Genomic DNA, 24,606 nt, shown 5'->3' with positions numbered 1-24,606 from the left:
AAAAAACATTTTGCAAGCTGGACCATCTTAAAGATATGACTATTGCCTGAACTACTGAACAAAGCTGAATTTGAATGCTCAGCTGACGATATTGATTGAAAAGTGATCAGTAGTTTATTTTAAAAAAATAATTTCCCTGTATTCTCCCTTCTAATGGATGTTATTACCCAATAATATTTCCCCTTTTCTTTTTCTTATGATGAGAGCTATGAAACAGATACACTGACTAGAAATGTTTTTTCTCAAACAGCAGCCAAAGTTACAAAAAATTCTGGCCTTAGAGAACATATGTTCACAAAGAAAAGGAAGCTTTGCTGAGTCCAAGGTGTGCCTTGGGGTAGCTTCCCAGAGGCCAGTTAGGGAGTACTTTAGCAGAAACATGGAGAAAACTGTCCCTTTTCTCAGTTGCTTCTCTATTGTTGACTGAAGCTAAGCTATGGCAAAACCACTTCCTTGCCTTACTCCCACCTGCCTGGTGCTCTCCAACTGCCTTAAAGCAGATAGTCCTATCAGGCAGCATCAGGTGCTATTCATCCTGATTGGAAAAACATGAGCCAGAAAATTTGTTTGCCTTTGTCCCTTGGAGAAAAGATTGATTTAAATCAGAGATGCACAGTTATACTTACTTGCTCAGTTTCAGACCGTGAGAAGTTGGACAGGAAATCTTCCTTAGTCAGCAGGAATTTAGGATCTGTGTTCTGCTTTAGTCCTCCTAGAAAATAGACAAGCTTTATTCAGCCAGCTTTACACATACAAACCATGTGTCAGACCCCAGCTATGGGCACCAAGCCAGGCAAGCAGGACAGAGTCATGCAGCAAAAGCCATCAAGCAATCACAGACCTTAGGGATCATTTCTTTACAAAAATGCATACCCTGCTCCTCTCAATATATAAAATGATCCCTCAAAGTCTATTTGAAATGCCTTAGCTATTTCCCAGCTTCCTAGATCCTCCTTGGATTTCCTATTTTGGAAAAAAAAATGAATCTGGCAATCACCAGAAAAGAATAAATTGCATCTGGGACTACTCTGCCAGTCCAGGAGCTCTGGCACCAAGTGCTACCCTGAACCCTGAGCTCCAGTTCTCAGCTCCCTATCAGCAAGACTCCTGTCTCCAAATTCACCAGCAATTTTTATAGTGAATTGTATAAGAGTATCCCCAAGATGGGGGGATGAGGGTTAATGGAATGTCTGGGAATTTTTAAGGCATGGAAGATTAGCTATTCTTGGGTGGGAAATAAAAGCCATGTAGGTGCTGGGAATTAGCTCTACTTGCTATCTGAGGCTTAAATGGAATCTTGCTCCATGAGAGGCAGGGTGACATAGTGACTGGGTTAATTCTTTTGTGCTTCTGTTCTTGCGCTGAGTATTTCTCATCTTGATTTAGTGAGTTATGTGGTTTTCATGCTTTGTTTCATGATCTATAGGTAACCTGATCCCTACCAGGTAAAAAGTGAAATTTGGATTCAAGCATCACTATAGAAATGGGAAGAGCATGTGCTTGAAGAAAAGTGTGGAGCAAATCTAAAAACTGAGAAGGAAAATAAAATTAGATAAATGTGGCTTGTGCTTATTAGTTGCAAGGCATAGGGAAGTTAATGTAAGTGAGTTTGTCTACTGAGTTTGGAGTTTCATAGTCCTGGAGCCATTGTGGATCAGTCCAAAAATTTGAAATTGAACAGCCTCCAAGATGAGGGCTGTTATATGAATCTGGCTGGGAATACTGGGAAAAGCTGTGAGAACAGCTGCTTTTTTGCTGTTTCTGCCATGCATGAGGTAAATGACAAATGTAGCTTGCATCTGACCTGGATGCAAAAGTAGTGAGGCCATGGGCTGGAATTGAACTCCCCATTCTTACCCATGGCAAGCTGCTTTTCCCCTTTGCACAAAAGTACTGGGAAACTGAGAAAGAAGCTAAAATAGCCATGCAGAGGATCTGCAGCTCGTAGGCATGTTCTTGAGGAATGTGGTGAAAAGCATGCACTCTTATGGATGCAGACAACAGCCCTTGAGTGCTCTGAACTCACTCAAACTCAAACTGCTTTTGTCCTCTAGAAGCATGGGTGTATTTCCTTGCTTGGAGTTGTTGCCATGTTCAGGGACAAGTCTTAAACCTCCCTGCAGTCATCTAATAAAACAGGAAAGACAGATGTCTTTTTTTTTCCTTCTTTTTATGCCCCTTAGGCTTAAAAATATGCTGGAACTTCTTTGTCCTTAGAGATTTGTAGTAACTTTTGCTGTGAGCAAAGACCAGGAGCGGGATGCAGAAGCGCTGAGGGGAGGAAATTCGATTTAGGATGGTAACCTTTACACAGTGTTTGCAATAGGCTACTGGCACTTCCTGTGGCTCTCAGGACATCTTAGTTTAAAAGAGATCTGAGACACATTCAATCACAACTCTGAAACTAGTACCTGTTAGGAGGCTGATAATTATTCCCACAACTACTGTGACGAGTGTCCCAAGTGTGCTGAAGTAGAGATAAGACAAGGAATACCAGTTGTCTGCCAGGGCAGGCCTGAAAAAAAGCAGAAAAAGTGTTAATCTCTCCTTTTCTGTTCCAAAAACCTTGGAAGTGCTTGTTTCCAGACAGTGTATAAATACAGAGATACTTTTGAACCAAGCAACCTGGTAATCTTGAGCTATCTCCATACAATCATATGTGCACTGAAAATTTGTGCCAAAATTTGCAGAACAAGTTCCTTTGTGAGAGACAAGGCTAGCCAGTACAGTGATGCAATGCATGAGACAGAGCAGGTAAAACAGGACAGTCCTGTCTCTGCCAGGAATCTAGTGCAGAGCTGAACATTCTAGCTATCCAGATGAAGGGATTAACTTCTTTAGCAAGGGTGGGATTATTTAAAGGAAGAGGCACAAAAAAAACCAACAAGGAAATCAAACCTCTGCAGCTCTAAACAGCCAGAAACAACACAGCAACTGTCTTTACACCTCATTCTGCTCTCCCTGACTATGTGCTCTGTTGCAACAGGTGTTTCCCAGCAGCCAGGAGCAATGCTGGAGGGCTCATGCAAGAGGTGTGGTGTATGAAACCGGATGTTGGACAGCCAGTGTGTCAGGGTATCTCTTGACTGTACAATGCTCTAAGGTACAAGGATTTGGAAACCCTAGAAATGTTTCCATGTGTTTTTTCGTGTTTTTTTCAGCTTTTTTTTTTTTTGTTCCTGCTGTTCTCTTTATTACCATTCATGTTAAACCTAACTGTGATCATCTAGAGTAAGACATTTGGCAGTTGCAAAGTGGAGGAAATCCCGTGTATTTTGCCCATTCTGAATGTACTGATTAGAACTATTCTGCACAGATAAGTTGCTGTAGGTAGAGCTGCTAACCAGCATTTTGCCCTTTAACTGCCAATTACGCTAATTCATATGACAGATTGTGGAAGCTAATCCAATAACTATAAACGATATCTTTGTTTAAAACTGTGGTCCACAGTAAGGCATGTCCAAGCCTTTGAACGCAAATATTGAACTGAAGCTTTTCAGATTAACAGAAATATGCACTTGGACTTATGTTGTGGGATAACTCAGAAAAACTACTTCAGTCTGAGAGGAAAAAAAATTAAGAAAACTGCTGCATCTCAAAGAGTGTGGTAGATAGACCAGAGAAGGATTATTATAGTAACCCAAATACTGTACAGATGTTCATGTTTCTTTAAAAAAAATGCATACTTTGTTACTGTACTTGATGAACTCATATACCTTTCTGCACCTGGTGTACTGAAAACCGTTGTTAATGGAATTTCTGTTGATGTTAAATTTCCTAAGGATATATTACATCCCACAGTTGAGAGATCGAGTGGCTTGGTTCTCTCTGGAAGTGGAGGATAAATCTGAGATCCAATCCCAACCCAAAGTGAAATAATGAAACCACTGACAAGACCTACAAATGCTCCCTGCAAAACAAAAAGTGAAACTTAGATTTACTTGAAAAGCAAAAGGTATTTGAAAGAAACAACAATTAGATGAGTAAGAAATAGTCAAGATAATCTGAACAGTAGTCTCCATAGCAGAAATGAAATATACATTTGGGAAGTGCTGGGGAGTTTACTTCATTCCCTTTTGGGGAAATACAATGTTTTTTCACATCTCCTGAGCACACCTCTTTTTGTTTGGCCACTAGGTCTTTACAACCAAAGGATAACTTTGGTCTTCATGGTAAATGGGAAAATCCTGCTTTATTTTGAGGCCCTCCTTGAACAAATACAGAAGCAATTTTTCAATTTTTAAAAATTTATTTTAGTATATATATATATAAAAAATTTTCAACTGCAAAGGGGTAAAGATCAGTGACAAGTAAACCTATAAATGGTAATAGTAAAATATTATACTAATATTAATATATTACTATATTGTTATAGTAATATTACTATAATAAATTAGTAAACCTGTAAATAGTAATGGTACAATTACTAACACTACATAGTGATCTTGCCAGACTAAACCATGAACCATATCAACAAAGTTTGTCAAATCCTTTTTTTGATGGAAAAGGTTTTTCTTCTGGAAATTATAATTTTACAATATGGAAGCACTCTGAGAATACTCCAATTTGGTCTGCAAGTGCCTAGACCCCATTTTTCTGGCCTGACCCCCTTTTGCTCAGACAGACCAGCATTCTCTGAGTCTAGTTGTTGTTCGGCTGTATCTCAAGATGCATTTGTCCCTGCTTCTAAAACTGGTTTTAAGAAATCCTTGTCAAAGCTTAATTTTTATTCAGATCATTTCCCCCATCAAAATCTCTTTGTGGGATGGAAATTCAAGTTCCTATACAGCTCTGACTGTCATTTCCTTGGGATAAGGAAGAAAGGGAGCAAGGGGAAATGTCCTCACGGAAAGTACCAAAGACATCGTCCTTGCTGCCCAACATCAAATTATTAGTGGAAGGTGAAGCCCAAAATTATCAATAAATTTTGGATGAACAGGTCTTTAGATTTCTACTTACGATTCCATTTGCAAAGGGGCAGAGGATTCCCAAGGCAAACAGTCCTAAAAGGGGGCCACCAACCATGCCAAAAATGCTGAGCGCTGCCTGGGGAAGGAAGAAAGTCTGCTATAAGGTGCTGTGCAAGGAAGGTAAAGCTTCCAAAATTACAAGAAGAGATGTTCAGAGAGAAATTATGAGATTTTTTAAGTGCTGTGTACTCAGTTGCTAGGATTTGATATATGGATGCTTAAAACATAGGTTGAGCCATGGATCCTTAAAACACGGGCCATGGGCGCTTTCACATCAGTACTCAAGAAAAATAAAAACTTATCTCATAATGGTATTCATTACAACTATTTTCTTACATAATCTATTCTGGGTCATTCAACATGGGCACGAAAAAGCTGTCTGGCACCTACCTGCAACAAGGCTCCCAGAAGAGATGCCACTGCAGCCATAGCAATGCAGACTCCACCATAAAAGAGGCCTGTGAGTGAAAGGCAGAACAATGTATAAATCTGCCAAAGTTTGAAAATCACTAATGGAAAAGTTTCTGTCTAACCCAGCAGGGCCCTAACACCTCCCAGATAAAAGTGCTAACATCTGGAGTTTTTCTAAGAGAGCCTGAATTGGTCAAAAGTTCAGGTTTCTGTTTACATTAAGAAGAGATCATGCAAACTTGATGAAATCTTCATTCTGTGAATTAGTTAATAAATGCCAGCCACATGGATTAAGCACAGTGGCAATAATCCACTTATTGTTCACCTTTCTCAGCTAATCTCCTGTGTCATTGTCTTTATTTTGAGGGAATGATTTTCACTTCTCAGCCAAAGTCTAGGAAGCAAAAGAGTAAACGCTGGCAGATCACTGGGAGCTGGCACAGTGACAGAGGACATCCCAGGTCACCAGGACACAGTACCTCTTTCCAGGAGCTGTAACACTGGCTTACTTGTTTTTCCCACCTCCACCTCTGATGAGTTTCACTGCTCTAGCAAGAGCTTAATCTCACTATTCATTGTGGTGCGTCAGGCAACTCATGATACCACAAACAACAATTTTGGCATAAGCATTGTTTGCAATGCTTAAGAAACTTCTCTCAGGTGACAATATTTAATTCTTGTTACCCTCCCAGCAGTCTGCCATGCTCCCTGGTATGGGCTCCAACATGACAGCACGTTGGGGTGGAGGTGTTTTCAGTCTTACTATAAACACTTTCTTGGGCTACACCTGCAGCTGGTCACAGACAGTACAAGTAGCAGACATGACAATTGCATTTCACAGATTTAAACCATCTGCTCAGTCTAGTTCTGATTCTCTTTGAGTTACATTAAGCAGAAGAGCTAAACAAAGTAACAGTCTGAGAGTATATCAGCGAAGATGTGAAATTTCTTGTTCTCTGGAATATTTTTGGGACACAAGGCTATTGCTTGCATATCAATTTTAAAAATGTATTACAAAAAAACTTCCTCTGCTTCTCATTTTTGACAGATGAAAGAAAAATAGCAGGTCTTTAAGTCAGAGATATTTGGCTTTGTAGAATTGTGAATCAATACTGAACACAGATAGACTGCATCTTTCCTTATTAAAGACCAAACAAGATGGTTTCCTTTTTTCCTTAAACCCACTTGTCCCCCATTTGTGTAAAATATATACAGCTGATCTCGTCTCCCCCAAATGCTGCACCAACATAGTCCCACTGGTGTGAATTACTTACTCCTGACATACACCATCATAAGCAAGGTCTGAATCAAACCTTCACTTTGTAAAGCAAAAGCAGAAAACGTTTTCCAGACATACTCATCCCCATGGAAATCCATGACAGCTTCTTTTCAGAGAGAGATTTGAAGTAGGGCTTAATGAGGTCTTCAACAGTCACAGCAGCCAGAGCATTGATGCTGGAGGACACTGTACTACAGAAGGCAAGATTTATACAATTTTTTGTACCTTAAAAGCTGAAATCATACATAACAGGTAGGTTACTGGCACAGAGAAACTGCCACTGTCTAGAACAGCACCAGAAAATTAATGTAACTGCTGCATAGTTTTAAATAACTTATTTTTGCAGAGAATGCAGCTAACAGCTTAGAAAAACTGTTTAAAGTAATTATCCTTGGTGAAGTCAAGGCACATACTGATGAAAAGTTGGGCTGGACCTGGAGAACTGAATAGAAATATCTGTTATATATAGCTAGGCTGTAAACGCTACTGGTATACATGATACCTTCACAAATTATCTACAGCGTATACCTGGGTATGTAAAATTCCCACATCACTGTTTACTTTTAATGCACTCTCAGAGGAGAATTCAGATAATCTAATTAGGGTCACCTAAAAATTAGGTAAACTACATGCCTACTAAATTAGGCATCTACAAATCAAACTATTGAAGGTTCCCTGTGGGATCAGAGAAATCAGCACTCCTAAGGCACAACCAGGTGATCCTTTGTCTGAGTGTACCTTACTCCTGCAAGCCATCAGTTTTTTTTCAGCATGTGAAACTAATATTTTGGCTGTTCCCTCTATTTACGTAGCTACAAGTATTCAGAATTTAAAAAAAGTATTCTGGTGTCACATTCATAACTGTTTGCAATTGTTCAGAGCCTTCACTGAGACAATGTTCCTTAAAGACACTCCTTGGAAAAGCTGAACAAAACACTCCCCAGTATGGGATAGAAGGGTATCAACCTGTCTCCTACAGTACAAATATATATAGTGGTTGTTGTTTCATGGGATTCATTCAAGACAACTGGAAGCCTGGAAACTCTAGAAAAGAAGGCTCTAGAGATCAGGGGTAAGGAAAGGCAGATAGCTTTGAAGTCATGCAGGTTTGAAACTGGAAAATTAAAGATGAGCAACAGGAAATTTCCCCAACTGTAGTTATTTAGTGTAATAATACACCATAATACTCAAAAACTCATATAGCAAAAACTCATATAACTCAAAAGCACAGAGAAGGATTTGTTAGTGTTTTACATGACATGTGGCTTACTTTTTCCTCATGTTGTTAATAGGGAACTGCAAACTACTTTAAGTCCTAGGACCCAAATATTGAAAACTATGGATTTTTAAGCTGCATCATCAGAGAGGTCATAGTGATGTTTTTTTTAAGACTAGAAATCATCTAGACAAAGAAATAAGTTCAAAAATTTTAGTATAAATACAACTTTAGCTCCAACAAAAAAGGGGGGGAAAAGGTAGCAGTTTCCAGATTATTAAATTACCTTAATGTCCCACTGTAGGCACTAGCCACAAAAAGTCCCGGCACTCCTGGGAAATCATGCATGATATCCAGCACTAGGTATGGCATTAGCTGAAAATTCAGATTAAGAAGTATTACCATCTTGCCCTAATTTTTCATCTTATCACTATATTGTTTTTTACAGCCTTCTCACTGGCATTCTGTCCAGCTGTTCTAATTTTTAATTGATTAAAATTTTATTGATTTTTTACAGAGAAAACCAACCCTAAAATGTCCACTAGGGCTACAGAGAGTCTGTTAAGACCACCTAGCTGGGGTGTCATACCACCAGGACCTTGTTTTCCTGTGACAATTGTAGAGGAAGCTAGGGCTGGGCAGCAAGTGCTCTGTTCTGTACATCACTCCCTTGTGGGGGCTGGATGCCACAGATGCTTTTTCTGCTGCTGACTCCACAAAAAGGGGTTCATATACAGTCCAATAAACCAGATACTGGTACCTGAAATCAATTTCCATACAGGAAACTGTGTGCCATTTTTTGACGTTTGCAAGATCTGAATGCTGGGAAGAGAGAGGAATTTAAAGATTTTTTTTCCCATGAACAATTTTTTTTTTCCACAGACAAGTTGATATTTTTAGTATCTTACTTCCAGTTTCTACCAAATGAATTTGACTGACAGGAAAAACTTAATTTTCTTCCAGTTTCTACCTTGGGTCTAATTTTATATTACTCTTAAAGATCAAGTGGTCCTGCCTCAGGTGCTCCATAGTCTCTGCTCTTCTCCTGCCTTTCCAGCTACTGTCCATTGGAGCATTATCCAGAGCCTGTGATTATCTTAGGCTTAAACACACAAATAAAAGTTATTTGATTTCCTTGGGCCCTGGCTCTGGCCAGTCTATGGGCTGCCAAGAACTCTTGTTCCTCAGGTAAACTTGCTGCTCAAGGTCTATTTAGGGAGAGGTCATCATCAGTGGTGAGGTGGCTCCTCCGCAGCACAGTCTGATTGCCCGTCTCTCCTCTGAAGGAGGGAAGGATTCACCATCACTAGCAAAGAGCTGCCTGCTAATAGCCTTCCTCCAGGTGTGTGCTTTGGGCATAAGTATGGTTTGAATCTGAGAAGGATTTTGCCTTCATCAGTCCAGGGGAATTTGAGCTGGATGACACAAAGCAGCGCACCAGGACCCAAGGGCACTGCTGCTCTGTTCCTCTCACTTCTCTTCAAAGCAGTTTCTTGCAATGCTGGCACTCCTGAACCCATTTTGAGTAAAAAAACCCACACATTTGCAGAGGTGGGTGTACTGAGAGCTCTCCACATTGCGGCTCTCTCCCTGCTGCCCACCTTACCAAGTGCTGAGGGATTTGCAGCTCCAGGAACTGTAATCTCAGCCTGACACAAGATTCCATCATGCCACTGTTTCCAACTCCCTGACTCTTGAACTGCCTTTATCTAGTTATTATGGCTGCAGAGGAAGGATATCCTCCCACCACCTGCCCCTGAGATGTGGGGCTGTACCTGGTCAAGTGCCGACACCTGTTTGGCGGACCATGGGTCACAGTCTTTGTAGATGGAGTAGAGGGCCAGTCCACACAGTGTGGCACAGACCAGGATTGCCCAGAGTCCCACCAAGTTGATGTAGAGGGACCTGCACCAACACACATGGAAACACTATGTTAGAGCTCAGTATCCCACAGAAGACCCAGCCAGGGCCAAGCAAGGAAGCGCTCACGCCTGCACCAAGGAGATTCCCAGGTCAGTAGCTGTGGGCCAGCAAGGGAGCCACCATACAACTCCCAGCATTTCACCTGGAGAGAGAGCACATTTCTGCATGTACAAATGACACTTCTGGTTTTGGTGTCACTGTCTGAGCACTTGTCCCCTGACAATGGAGATGATGGGAGCACTAGGGCAATCCCATGTTTCATCATGTGTACGAGTTGTACGTTGCAAGCAGCAGGCCGGAGGATGCTCTTTCCCCCATGCCACACCCCTGACAAAGCCCAAGCAGATTTGTGAGGCGGGGTGTTCCAGATCCAAGTGTGGGGTACCTTATAGTCAGCACCAGCATTCTTTTGCCTCTGGAGCTGTAGTATCGTGCTTACACAATGCTGGAGTTGTCCTTGTAAAGTTACAAACCTCCCATTTCCTCCTGAGACAGTCTCTGTGGGAAGCAGCAATGAGAAACTGGGGCCTGGGACCTGGTCTGGAGCTGCCTCTGGCTGCCACTTCCAGAGAACAGGGATTCTCAACAAGCCCAGGGCTTCTCCTTCCGTAACTAAACAACTTGGAGTCTGGTATCATCCAGAAACTCCCCACATCCTGATGCAAGTTTCAGCTTCAGATAATGGTGAGACCAGACGTGTCTTCATCAGGCAATAATTCTGCCTTTGCCACACAACCGGCAGCTTCTACTGGCAGTGAGAAACAAATTGTTCTCCTTGCTCAGGAGAGGGCTTTTGCTTTCCATCTAAGAGTCTGATTTTCTCAAATGTTTCTAAGCTCTTGATGTCTCATGGGTCACAAATCTCTTGGTATCTCCAGGGTCACAAAGTTCTTCTCACCTAGAGTGGTCCTTTCAAGCAAACATTGGGAGCAAGGTCTTGAAAAACAACGTTCCTTTCCAGCAGTTGCCTCCTGGTTATCTGTGTATCACTGATAGTGATTTCACTTCCTGACAGATCACATATCCTGGACCTGTGCCAATTGGTAAGGCCTCCTCTGGGAGGACATTTGGTTTCTGTGAAAACATATCCATGCTTGCAATGATTCAGGAGGCCCTTTAATGCTTTTGATTCCCAAGAAAGTAAGGGGAAATAGCCTTTGTATTTCTGTAGAGGACCAGCAGAAAGAACAAAGAAGTAAACCTAACTTTATAAGACTTGTTAGACATTGAAATGGACATTTTCAGAAAGGTATAATGTAGATTAACTAATTGAACTATCAGTTTTATACAATAGAAAAGTTATCAGCAAGCACAATGCAAACTTCTAGAAAAGACCTATATAAATAAAAGCTGATTTATGTATAGTAAGGGGAAACTCTACACTTTGCCTTGTATTTGCAATTAGGGGGTGGTCTAAACACATAACCAACAGCAATTTAAATTTCTCTCTAAACTAATTCATTAAAAATGAAGTAGTCCTCATAGATGCTTATGTATTGATTGGATGTCTTGCATGCACTTAGCTGAAGCTGTTCCTGCACTGGCACAATCTATCTTGATATATAACACCCAGAAACTGATTTAGCACAAAATTTAACCAATGAGTAAAATCAATCCAACTCTTTTGAGCAGATGTAATAGAAGAATTAGCCTAGAGCCTGTACTGAAGATTAGAAAGTCAAGAGAAACAGAGAGAAGCAAAATAAATTGTCTTGTTCTCAAGCAATTCTTGTTTTCAAACTGCGTCAGTGTTTGACAGAGAGCTTTTTTTTTTCCCTTCTGATTTACATCCCAGCTCATGGTACACCCTATGACTAAGCACTAGGGAATAATAATTGTAGCACTGTTGGAGGGAGGTGTTTCCATTAATTCTATGTGAGTAACGGGGTGGAGTTTGCGTGAAGTAGGCATTTTGACTGCAGAAAGCTTATATTCAATTGTTTGTTTCAGTCTGTTGCTAAGAATTTAGCACTGAAATATGCCAGCTGATGACCTTGAAAGGAGAGAAAAATGTGTTAGGAGCCCACATTTTCCTGACAGTGTAGCTCTCCTGCTTTGAGTGCCTCTTATCATTCAGATATAAGCATTATGTTCAATTTGCCTAGTGATTGCTCAAAGATGACAGAATGTGCTCCTACCTACTGGCATTTCTTGAATAGGTGAATTCCTCTCCCAAGGCCTGAGAAAATTCCTGTTCTTGGACCACTGTTAAAGGCCTTCCCAAAACCTGCAAGTTAGGATCTGTGAAGGAATTATTTTCTGAGCTCTGATGTGTTACTGTGCTGTCTCTCAAAAAGCCTCACAGTAAATGACACAGGGGTAAAAATCCCTATTACTTTGACCTGATGACTTCTGTGTACAGATTAAATGACAATAAGAGGTACTGGCCAACAATGTGACCTGCCAAATCTGTTTAATTACACTTGAATACGAACCAGATAGTCACCACAGAATAGCAGTGTTTATAGTTGTGACAAGCTGCAACTATTATGCAAAATTATTTCTCCATGCAGAGAAATATCTTGCACAAGCAAGGTGCCACAGAATCCAACCACCCATGCCAGCAGGACAGGGCTCTACTGATTAAGGCTCCACAACCATTAATAGACAGCCTAAATTCCATCCAAGCCCCTACAGAACCAGATAGCTTCCAGCCCTGACAAAAGCTGCTGCAACAGCTCAGAAAAACTACCCTGAGGCTGCCACGGTGTCAGATTCCCTCTGGTCACACTCTGCCTCTGAAACACTCTGGAAGTGTCTCTGCTCCCAAAGAGGGTAGGGAGGGCCCAAGAGAGGGGCACAGCCCTGAGTGGAGCAGGTGCTGGGAAGAACAGCCTGACTGGCACACAAATCTGGCAGAATTAATGAGTCTGTTCTCCTATACACAGTCATTCCAAGGAAATGTGGGATGTGCCTCCTGCCTCTGCAGTGCTGAGAATCTAGAACCCAGCCATGTGCCACAGACTGCAGAGAAGTGACCTGGTATGATGGAGATGTGTCAGGGAATGCTGAAGATGCACCAGATAACGAGCATCAGCTCATTCCTGTCTGCAGCACAAATGGCTGAAAAGCAGATTTTCTTTACTGATATAAACAAAATATTTCAGTTGTAAATGGTGCATGATTTTGTGGTATTCTGCTAGCTTATGAAGTGCAAGCCTTCATAAAGCTTCTTCTCTCTATGTCACTGTACCATAGAATGACTAAATGTACAGGGACTATAGTTATGATGTGTGCTTCTATATTTCTTCTACAAATTATTTTCATGAGATCACTAGTAATTCTTAAATGCTGTGCTGTGAACTAAAGGAATGGTTCTAAAGATAAAGATAAAGATAATAGACGTAGTAAATATGCTCCATTCTAGAATAAAGGCTCATCAGAAATGTTTACACTCAAGGAAAACATAACCCTCTGCCGGTTTCCACAGTTAATTCATTAAAAAATATGTCATGATTATTATGAACACAAAATACACGATTGCTCAGCAATTTTATCAATGAATAAGTTATTTCTGGATTCCTTCACACCTATATTCATTGTTATAGGAAAATATTTTAGTCTTTACTTATGCAAAATCCCCACACAATGATTTAGGTTTCATAGTGAAGATACTGTCTTGATATGACTTCAGCATAAGTACTACAATATTTGGTCTTTAGGTTGCACATAAACTTAATGCAGCTATTTCAATATGAGAATACTGGTGTAGAGAAAAATTCAGGCACAAAGTTCAATGTTACAGCAAATACATGTCATTCATATACCAGTAATTACTGTGTCAAATTTCTTCTACCTGGTCCACAAAACAGAAGGCAAAAGTTGTTAGCCTTTATAATGCAATTTATACAGACAAAATACCCACTCATTCCTTTAAAAAGAAAACCTCTCTTATAAAGAACAGCCACTGCTAAATTCAGAGAGTACCTGCAGGCAGACTTACAATTTTGCGTGGAATCTGTTTTTGCATGCGATGTATCTCTGGACTTGAGACTGGTTAACCCCGTATATACCAGTCCACGTGAAAGTCCCCCCTATAACAATCGTCCAGAAGGTGTGCCTTTGCAAAGGATTGGGATCAAAGCTACAATGAAAGGAAAAAGAGAAAGCAAATCTAGAATATGAAAGTCTTCTTAATATGTAAGGACCTTAATGTTTAGAAGAAATAATTTCTCCATGCTTGCTCTACTAGAAACTTTGGCCAGATTTTGAACATTAAGTTACTCTAACTTTACATTAAGCCATAGAAGGCAAATTTTAAAACTCAGAGCTAACATCCTGAGTCAGTGAAACACTCTGAACTGTCCAAAGGTGAAGCTGGAAAGCTTTATTTGCCTATAAACTACAGTCTTATGTAAAGTTGTATGATGCTTGTGATGGTTGTGATGAAATGATGTTGCAGTAAAAAGTGTAATGTGCCTGCTTATCTAGAGGGACATCAGTCTAACACCAGTATAAAGGTGTGTTTACAATCCCAGCCTTTGTGGACAGAGGCTCTATAAAACATTTTGCTGGTTTACCTCTAAGTAAACAGCAGATTTTAGGTGGCCACAAACAATTATTATTTTTAAATCAAACTTTTAATATAGCAATTAATTATATTTATCTTGGTGAACACTGTAGTATTATTTCACCTATTACATCCTTTACTCCTTTTCTTTTTTCATCTGTGAACTCAGTGACTGGGAGAAGAATCAATGCAGTACAACCACTGCAAATAAGCCAAACAGATTGAAATAAATTACTGTTAATAAGGAGAAAAATCATCCACAGATGAATTATTTACTGAAGAATTTGGTGAAGCATTTTACAGAATAACCTGATTAATATTGTGAACTGATAGATAAAGGACAAATCACATCACTTGTCATACTGAACTTTCACTAACAGCAATGGGTGGCGGTTCTCAGAAGAATCTTGTATTCATCAAAGGTACAGTAACATTTTTACTTGAAACGGTCTTTGATTCAACATTGTCAGACTGAATATTCTTGAACTTTTAAAGTGATATTTTTAGGCTAAGATTACTTACAATAATGGAGGGTAAAATACTATTAATACTATTAAAAACTTGCAGGAAAAAAAATCCTCCCTTTGTCAGATTAGGCAAAAATTATAATTTTCCCATTTGTTGTAGTCCAGTCACTGAAATGCCAAATCAGCTGTTTGCAAATTGTAATTATAAATACAAATGTGCTCTCCTATTTACCATTCTCTTTCAGTGGAATCCCAAATGAATCCTTAAAATACCTACTTGACAAAGTAAAAAGGTTTTTCTCTTTCCAGGATTTTGCATGGAGTAAAACCTAAAAAATATCCCTCAAACAAGGTAAGCTTGTTTAAAAATATACAGAAACTGAGTCACAACTTCTGCCATCCTCCTCCTACAGCAGCAGTTTAATTTCACAGTTAGTCACATGAGCTCTATTTGTAGGAACAGAGAGGCACATCCTCTGCAAGTACAAACTCACTCCCAGAAGTTTAATCTTCCTCCATGGTAGGAATCATTTACAATGCGTCCAATTCCCTCCTGAACCACCACAGCTCGTATAATCACAGATGAAAATCCAGCAACCATGATTCCAACCTGGAAAACATCTGTCCACACCACTGCCTTCAGACCACCCTGCAAGAGGAAGAGCACGTATCAGGTACAACAAGGCAGCAGCCCTCCTGCTTTGCACTCGCAACAGAAGCATTGGCTTCTGCATTATGGGTAATAGATTAATTTAATCTTCATCTTTAATGGAACTAATTCTGTACTGATGTGTTTAGGAATTGTATTCTGGAAGCTATTCAGGACATCCTGGCCTTTCTTTGAAGTGCAGGGTATTTACTTTGGCCATACACATAGTTTAATCCAGTATTTCCTTCACCACAAAAACTGATTCAGAAGTTTGTACCAAAAGATAGATTTTCAGACAGTGCTCATCTTGTTTTCTGTAAGTAAGTACCACTAACTCCAGAAGGTATACCATGCATCTGAATAAAAATAAACATTAGTTAATCCACAATATGCAAATAAATTTGTCACTGAGGTTCCATTTCATCGTTTTATCTAGACACTTGGTCAATTAATGCTGAATTAAAGACCAATCTGTTCATATGGCATGCTATTTTTAGTGGCTCTATTCAATAACACACAAGACTGTTACAGTTGCAGTTTGACAAATTGCAGGCAAAACCCTACTAGATCAGAAGAAAAATCACAGGAGAATTTTTAGAAAGGGAAATATACCTTTTTTGCTATTATTTCAGCAACAACAGAAGTTTGAGTGTATCATAACAAAATATATTTCAGTTGCATAGAGGTTGTCTATGCATTCAGAGAAGTCCCTGGATGAATATGGTCCTGCGGCTACACCTGTAAAATGTAATTCCATGGAGTAACCTGATTATTAGGCTTCTTTTTAATAAATTCCATATTTGATGTGAGTGGTGAAATGAACCAATTTTTCTCAACTGAAGGGCCCACATACCAGTGTGCAGTAGAATGTGCAGACCACGCCAGTCGCCACCACTGCGCCCCACAAGTCGAAGCCAGTGACTGAAAGAGAGGGAAAAAGCACCCGTGTGAATGAGGCACTGGGGACAAAAGACTGAAGGCAAATTATAGGAAAAGGCTAGAATAAATTAAATGCAAAAGTAGGACATATAAATGGCAATGAAAAGATTAGTGTGTTTAAACCATGGGATTCACCCTAACCAGCTGTAAAACTGAAACAATTGTTACAGATTTGGAAACTGCTAGAAAGTTGAGATTTATTTCAGGACAAAAAATAAGGAAGCTATTGCCTTTAATGTGAATACTCCCAAACAAAATGTCCAATATATCCCAACTCAGGAAGGTTTTAAAATATATGTCATTCCTTGAAACACCTGTGTATTTGGTACCGAGCCCTTAGGCAGGGATTTAAGCAAGTAAACTGTTTGGGGGTTCCCCACACAGATAAGGTTTTCAAACATTTCCTGGAAGAAATGTGTCAGAGCAAAAGGCTTTCTTCTATTCTTCCTTCTCTTAAGGATTACATGTTCCTGCTAGACAACTCTGTGCTGTGGCTGGCATACAGGTTGTCACTGCCCCAGCTTGGCATGCTCACCTGCTGCCAGGCAGGGCATGGGGGGCTCCCTGACAGAGAGCTCAGGCTAATGAGAAACACTGAAACAAAACTAGTGAAAAACATAAGTTACTCTGATTAGGAGCCAGCTAAGTCATAGCTTGGTTTAGCATGTACTTGCAAGGCAAATATAAATATCAAAGACACAAAACCTGTGGAACTTATACACTGGAGGAAATCAGTAGAGAGAGAGTTGGGTTTTTTCTTCCTTTTTGTTCAATGAACAGGGCAAAAAAAAATTCAATGAGCGGAACAACTGTGACTTGATTCTAGCCAAAATGATTCATTTTTTATTTGCATTTTGTTATTCCCTTTTCTTGACAAATTAACAAAATTGATGGTGTCAGATTAAAAGTTTAATATGGCTCTTTAGAAAAGCTCTTGCCCTTTTAGAAATGAATGTGGCCCATTTTCAAATCAAAGAGTCATTGTGAAGTAGAAAATGGAAATATTTAACTTCGTAAATATCACAATAAACATCTTAAGTTAACAATCTCTTTGCTGTTGTTTTGGTTTTCCTGAAAAAAGGACAGACGCCATTAAACAGTTCCAGGAAGCCCAAAATCATATTTACTTTTGCCTTGCTCTCATCTTGAAGAATAGCACTTAACCAGAGGAATTAAATGTCTTTACTGCCTGGATTGCCTTAAAAATTTACTTAAGCCTTCTCAACTTTTCTGAATAAGCCATTATCTACAGGTATTGCATCAGAGGTAGAGTAAATGAGAGCTAGTATTCCCATAAATCTCTTCTGTAATTCCTTACAGGCAGGGATTAAGAGACTAGGACTTCAGAGTTCCCATTAAAAGACTTCACAGTCAAGCTCTGAGCTATATTTTTATGTGTTGCATTACCAAAAAAAACCCACCATACCAATACTACATGAAGAAGAAATTATATCAGTAGAGGAACAGTTACAGTATACTCATTTTACCTTGATTTAGTGCTAAAGCTGGAGCATAAATGACAATACCAGTGTATAAAGTCTAGAGCGGAAAAAAAAAAGGAAATATCAAAATAAATGTAAATTCCTAGAAAGGTGATAACTTTCTGACATGATTTCTTTTCAAGTATCTAGGTAGTCTATTTTCTAAATTCATCATTGTTGACAAATAATTTCAATTAGAAGACAAATGTCTGAGGTTATTAAGCTCTACAATCTCATACTCTAGTGTTCTTAAAACAAATACCAAGGACTCTTAAATATAAAATCCATCTTCATCTTCTCCTGCCTTTTATAATTAATTTATTCTATTCCTTTAAAACTGCAAAGGAAACAAGAGCATAAGAAAGTTAATGAGGTTTACACATGGTTTGTCAAGGAATCTATTACTATCATTTTCTCAGTCTCGAGATCAATATGCTTTTCAGTATCCAACTACAATTCATGTAAGAACACAAAATATGATATTAGTTAGTCATTACAGATAGTGTTACAAGGAATTATAACCCTCAGCCTGTAAAACAAAGCCATACACAATTATATCTTTAACCACGGTAAAGATACAGACAAATCAAGGAGCTAGTCTATCTACCTTTGTGGGCACAATGGGATTCATACACTGATATCCTCAACATTTTTGTATATGGTTTTAAATCCTGCTTACTTCTTTATCACTGTTATTACTGCCACAAGTTCAGCTGTGACATGGGTCAGGAGAATACAGCTTTCAATGTGCTGATAACTTCTGTCAACATCAGTACTCTTGATTCAAAACATCTGGATCACCAATAGGTCGTGAGCTGACGCACATCAGCTTTCTATGGCTGGACTCTTCTGACTTTCTGATTTACAGGGATGGGACTTGGGCATGGAAAAACAGCAGAATCAGATGCCATCCAGAATTCAGCCAGCTTCTGCCCTTCCTGCAAGTGTCCACCCTAAGCACAGGCGGCAAACCAGAGGAGGATTGCTAACCACTGAATTACTTGCCATGGCTTTTGAGCAGATCAAAGCCAGTCCCCGAGGTGGAGCTCTACCACATGGCCAGTGGCTATGCTGGGACAGATCCAAGAGGTAATGGGAGTGAGCAGCTCTCTACCTGTATGAGGAAAGCAGTGTGCAGAAACTTCTCCACCCAGCCTAACCTAATTGCCCTGATCCCCTGCTGCACACCTGCTCGAAGCACATGCCAGAAAGGATAGGGGGGCCATTGGGGAAATAGTTATTCTCACCTGTGTGCTACACCCTGCCATTGTGTGTGCATGCTTGTTTCTCTCAGTGCCATGAGTCCTCTCTAGATTTTCACATACAGCTTGCAGGACAAGAAAGCTACCAGTCATGATTAGTCCCTGGTGACTATCTTCTACAACTACCTATTCCACCTCCCAGCCAGCTCCTGACACCTGTCTAGCCCAGTCAGTGTTTGACTTGCTATCCATACAGCAACTGTCAGCATGTGCTGCTGATATATAGAATCATAGAACGGTTTGTGGGGGAATGGTCCTTTAAAGAACATCTAGTCCAATGCCCCTGCAGGCACACCTTGCAGTAGAGCAAAACTCAGAGCCCCATCCAGCCTGACTTTGAACACTTCCAGGGCTGGGCTATCACACTTCTTCCCCAGACTATCTTGTCCAGTAGCCCACTATCCTTGTTGCAAATAAATTCTTCTTTCTATCCACTCAAGATCTACCTTCTTTCAGTTTAGAACTATCATCCCTTGTCCTGTCACTACAGGCCTTGGTAAAAAGTCTGTCTCCACCTTTCTCATAAACCCCCTCTGAAAGGCAGCAATAAGGTCTCCCCACAGCCTTCTCTTCTCAGAGGTTAACAATAATCCCAACATTCTCAGCCTTTCTTCACAGGAGAGGTGTTCCACCCCCAAGACCATTTTTGTGGTCATCCTCTGGACCCTCTCCAAGAGGTCCATGTACTTCTTGTGCTGGGACCCCCACAGACAGATGCAGTACTTCAGGTGGAGTCACACCAGAGTGGAGTAGACAGGGAGAATCACCTCCCTCAAACTGCTGAACCACACTTCTTTTGGTGAAGGACAGAATTGGCTTTCTGGGCTGTGACCAGACTTTCTGGCTCGGTCAAATTTTTCATCCACCACTATCTCCCAGTTCTCCTCTGCAAGGCTGCTCCTAATCAGTTCATCCTACAATCTATACTGACATTTGTGATTGCCCCAGTCCATGTGCAGGACCTTGCACACGGGTTTGTTGAACTTTATGGGGCCACTCCTCAAGTCTGTCAAAGTCCCTCTGAATGGTGTCCTTTCCCTTTAGCAAATCTGCTGCACCACTGAGCACAGTGTCATCCACAAACTTGCTGAGAGTGCACTCATTCTCACTATCTATGTCATTAATGAAGGTATTAAATGATATTGGTTCCAATACATACAGCACTCATTATTGGTTTCCATCAGAATATTTAGCTGTTGACTGCAATGCTTTGGATGCAATCATGAAGTTAATTTTTTTCTTTCTAATAGTCCATCAGTCAAACTCATACCTCTTCAAGCCTTTTCATTCAAGGGATTCAGCATGAGAACTTGTGGCTTTCTTATACACAGTGAATAAGTGCCAGAATTCTTGAATCATCAGAAATTAAAATTTGTCAAAACTATGATCACATTTTTGTGTCAATTTAAACAGGACTGATACAATCTTCAGTAGGGTTTTTTTGGTTGTATTATTGTAAATCCTTTTCTTTACCTTATTTAAAGAACTAATATTCACAGAAGAATTAAAATTGCACCATTAAAATCTTGGGAGGTTTTCTTTCCTCACTAGTATTTAATTTATTCAGGTTAAATTGTAAGTGTTTGGCAGAGAAAGCCACATATAGATCTTTGGTTAATTTCCTTGAGCATGTATTTAAGTTGCGTAGAATTACTTTTCTCATCTTCGCAGGCAAAGATTATGCTTAACTCTTCCAACTTACGCAACTGTGATGTCTTCATACGTGCTGGTGAAACAGCATCAGGTTTCACACATGCCAGCACTCTACTTTTTCCATGAGCTTGTGTATCTGTAAAAACCAGCTAAGCAGCACTGCCCAAATCAGTAATGAGCACTGCATTGGGAACTATCTTACTGGTGCAAGTGTGATTGCCCTGTGACTTCTGCTGTGCTTTAAAAAAATACAAAAATAGACAAAAACAAGCATGTACCTTAAAAAGCTTTCTGATGGCATAGTCATTCTTACTTTGAATTACCCACAAGTCCACTTCAAAACTGTGAAAAGCGCCCATTTTTGTCCTGGTGTATTTGACATATGCTCACTGACATTTAGAAGCTGTGGTTCTGTACAGACTCTTTAAAAGGGCCAGATACAGCAAACTGTACCAACAATAATTTAAGAGATTGCATTAGTTCAACATCCCCCAGGGTAGTAATCTTCTAATTCTCAGTTTGCAGACAAACACCTAAGGTTTTTCCAGTGGTGATGGTGGTGCAAACCCTTGTGCAGTAAGTAAATGACAGTTCCTGACAGCCTTTTTTGTCACCTCTCACTGACCCTGAGAATTAGTCAGACTCTGAGAATCCACCCAGCCGAGGATGAACACTGCCGCTGTAGATAACTGGCTCACGTTTGCATTTTGAACTCATGGCAGGTTTCTCCAGCAGGCAAGTGAATGACTGCTCTTCACACTGCTACCCTGTAGTGAAGGGTCACTTGTCTCTGGGCATGGTGCTGACGTCAAGTGACTGCTCTGGGTATTCAACAGTGCCCACAGAGATCCAGGTTGCAGGGAGCCCAGCACCCACTCCCCACCTCATTGCTGAGCAGCAGAAAGAGTTTTGTTTCTCCTGCTCCCAGCCACCCAGGCACTGTGGTAACCTCCTCAGCTGCTGAGAGAAAACAGCCAGTTACACCCAACCAAATAATTCTGGTGGTCCCAAGGACCACAGAACAGCTTTGAGGTTTACTTGCCGTTTGTATTATGAAAAGGACCGTTCCACAGAGGCGTAGATATTTATTAAACCGAAGTTCTAAATACTGCAAAAAAGAAGAAAAAACAAATGCTTATATTGAAATTTGGCATTATTGATAGGACTGGAATGAAGTGATATGCAATACAGAAAGAGCAGAGTGTATTTTTTACATTTTCATGAATGGCCAAAACTCCTAGAGTCCCCTTGTTTGGTATCTCTTTCAACTCGGTTTTCTTTACAGACTTCACCAGTGGGTAATAACACACAAAAAAGTGAAGCAGACATAAGCTAGTCCCTATACAAGGGTGTCTACAGAAAAGACTAGAATGTATTATCACAGAATCACTAAATATGCTGAGTTGAAAGGCACAAAGATACCCAAGAGTAATCAAGTGCAACTCTTGACTCTGCACAGGGAAACCTAAGAGTTGACAATGACATAGCAGCCAAAAAGTAGAACCCACTAGTTTTGTGAAATCAGAGAGAAAAAAGAAAACATTGTGACTATTCCTACATCTTAGTCAGTGTGGAAACTCTGGCATTTTGAGTGTGCATTTGAACTGCTGCAAGAGAGGGCAAAAGATTTTCAGCAGTTAGCAGCTTCTCCCCACATTAACCTCACCTTCTGCACTGCCCAAAGCAGCCTGATATAGTCTACTGATAAGTCAAAATTTATCCTTTTGTGAAACAAGAATCCTCACTTTTCTATCAAGGCTGGACAGCACAACCTCTAAATTAGTCTGTCATGCTGTAGAGCAGATTTCTTACCACCATCTGCCCTAAAAACCCTCTCAGTGTGTGGTTGTACAAAAGAAATCTCATTTGCCTGACAAATCTTTCCAATCAACATAAACACCGAAGCACCTCAAAGGGCTCACTCACAAACTGAGCATTTAAAATGTGATCTATGAGCATGTCCACACAAGGAAGCAGTTTTCAACCCCTGGACAGACACAAAAGGTTGTTAAAAATCTGGACTCTGTCCAGAAAAAGAAGATATATCTTTTATAGGTGCACTACTGATTCAACACCAAGATAATCAGTGAGTTTCCAGTCATGATCATAAGCCTTTATTTAAAAGAGCCCTATTGAAGTATCATCATGACAGTCCAAAGATTAGTAGATTAAAATACGCTGGATGACACCAGAGATTTCTGTTGGTGAATTCTTATCTAAATTCACTAACAGAAATCTTGTTTTCAGCCTCCAGTGCTGCAATGTCTCTGTTTAGTGTAATAAAATGCTAAAGACCAAAGTAGCCAGTCAAGGACTTTCACCTGCACCGATGCTCCTTTCCCAAAGTCCTCTGCAAAATGAGCAGTTTGCTTCCAAATCTGCAGCTGGGAACTATCTCCATGCAGGAAGATAAACAGGTTGCATGGACATTTTGAATCAGAAGAAAGCACTGACCAGATGCTTCCCCATTCCAAAACTGTCAGACTTGACCAGTGATTATCCCACTACCCCAGCTATCTCTGTGCTGATGGCTGTAACTTTAACTTGAATGCTGTGCTTAAAACCAGCTCAGCCTTATTTTGGTGGAAGTACAAACTTTCACAGACAGAGAGCATTTGCTGACCTCCTTGTATAATCATGAGGGAGAAGACATTCAGTAGTGTAAACAGCCTCAGGTGACAAGGAGTCTCTTCAAAATCTCTAGGAACAGCACAAATACATACTCTGCCAAAGGGTGACTTTGGTTGCACCTTAGCTTAGAAACTAAATTGGAGGGAGTGTGATGTGATGCGATAACTCTGGTTCCTATGGTAGATGCTTTTGTGCTCTGGTTTGGGTATATTAATTACAGATGATTAATGACATGTCACCATCCAATCTGCATTAGGATTACTCCACCTACTGAACCGAGTATCTGGCATGAGGAAATAAATCTAGTATGACACAGCTCCTAGCTAAGTCAGCAGGGGTGAGCATCACCTACCTGCAGAGACAGCATGGGCAGACCTGGGGACAGAGAGGGTTGCAGCCTGCTCTCAGGAGTGTGGTGACATAGGACAGCACAGAGTGCAGGGAATTTGGAGGAAGAGAAGGTGGAGGGCAGACATGTAGAAAGTAGGCATGAGAAGCCTCCCAGTTCCCTAAATGCTGGGGAGGGTTTCTCCCCACTCCACCTTACCTCATAGGTGCTGGTAATGCCCAGCTTGTAGAAGACAGGCAGGAAGATCTCAGCACTGCACAACACCACCAGGCCGTAGGTGATGGCAAAGATACAGAAGATGGCACCATAGCGATAGATCTCAGCAGGGGTGCCCAGCACCGTGACGGCTGACATGAAGCTGGCGGTGAGGGACAGTGCCACCGGGAGGGCACTCATGCTGCGGCCTGCCATGAGGAAGTCCTTTGATGTCTTCTGCCCTCCTCCCACGAAAGCGTAGTAGATGCCAATGATGGCCGAGATGAGCAGCATAGCCGCAAAGACCACATAGTCCCACACGGTGAAGCGCCCCATTCTGCCCGAGGAACTCACTCACCCTTGGAACCAAGAATCTTCCCCAAAATCAGAGGGGCTGCTGCTGCCTCCGCCGGGCTGGCACGGGATGGCACAAGCAGGAGGAGGCAGATGGGAACGGGCAGGTGTCCCCCGCCGGGGCTGGGGCAGGCGCGGTGCGGTGACACCAGCGGGACAGAAGCAGAGGGGCGATGCGGTGTCACCGGGTGGGACAGGTGCGGTGTCCGCCGCCGGGACAGGCGCGCTGCGGAGCCGCCGCGAGGTCCCCACGCGTGTCCCGGGGCGGGAGCGGGCTGCGCCGGGAGCCGCCGCGCTAGTGCCGCAGCCGGGACTGC

The 24,606-nt window shown here is 41.0% G+C and overlaps 1 protein-coding gene across 1 annotated transcript in view; it reads right to left on the bottom strand.

The window, feature by feature from the left end:
• SLC5A8 (solute carrier family 5 member 8) overlaps window positions 1–24,397 on the bottom strand; it is a 29,265-nt gene extending 4,868 nt beyond the window's left edge. Inside the window, exons 1-14 of the mRNA XM_005480722.3 lie at window positions 23,939–24,397; window positions 21,803–21,868; window positions 17,852–17,903; window positions 16,279–16,346; window positions 15,271–15,425; window positions 13,743–13,883; window positions 9,652–9,781; window positions 8,163–8,251; window positions 6,739–6,851; window positions 5,361–5,428; window positions 4,960–5,046; window positions 3,717–3,910; window positions 2,412–2,515; window positions 627–712 (exon numbers count right to left, since the gene is read on the bottom strand). Of these exons, the coding sequence (XP_005480779.1) occupies window positions 627–712; window positions 2,412–2,515; window positions 3,717–3,910; window positions 4,960–5,046; window positions 5,361–5,428; window positions 6,739–6,851; window positions 8,163–8,251; window positions 9,652–9,781; window positions 13,743–13,883; window positions 15,271–15,425; window positions 16,279–16,346; window positions 17,852–17,903; window positions 21,803–21,868; window positions 23,939–24,271 (1,686 nt within the window). The 5' untranslated portion in view covers window positions 24,272–24,397. The remainder of the gene's footprint in view (window positions 1–626; window positions 713–2,411; window positions 2,516–3,716; window positions 3,911–4,959; window positions 5,047–5,360; window positions 5,429–6,738; window positions 6,852–8,162; window positions 8,252–9,651; window positions 9,782–13,742; window positions 13,884–15,270; window positions 15,426–16,278; window positions 16,347–17,851; window positions 17,904–21,802; window positions 21,869–23,938) is intronic.
• Between the last annotated feature and the right edge of the window lie 209 nt (window positions 24,398–24,606).

This window comes from Zonotrichia albicollis, chromosome 4, assembly GCF_047830755.1.
Source record: "Zonotrichia albicollis isolate bZonAlb1 chromosome 4, bZonAlb1.hap1, whole genome shotgun sequence".
NCBI classification, from domain to species: Eukaryota; Metazoa; Chordata; class Aves; order Passeriformes; family Passerellidae; genus Zonotrichia; species Zonotrichia albicollis.
Note: the sequence above shows the minus strand (reverse complement) of the source record. Positions and strands in the feature narration are given on the sequence as shown.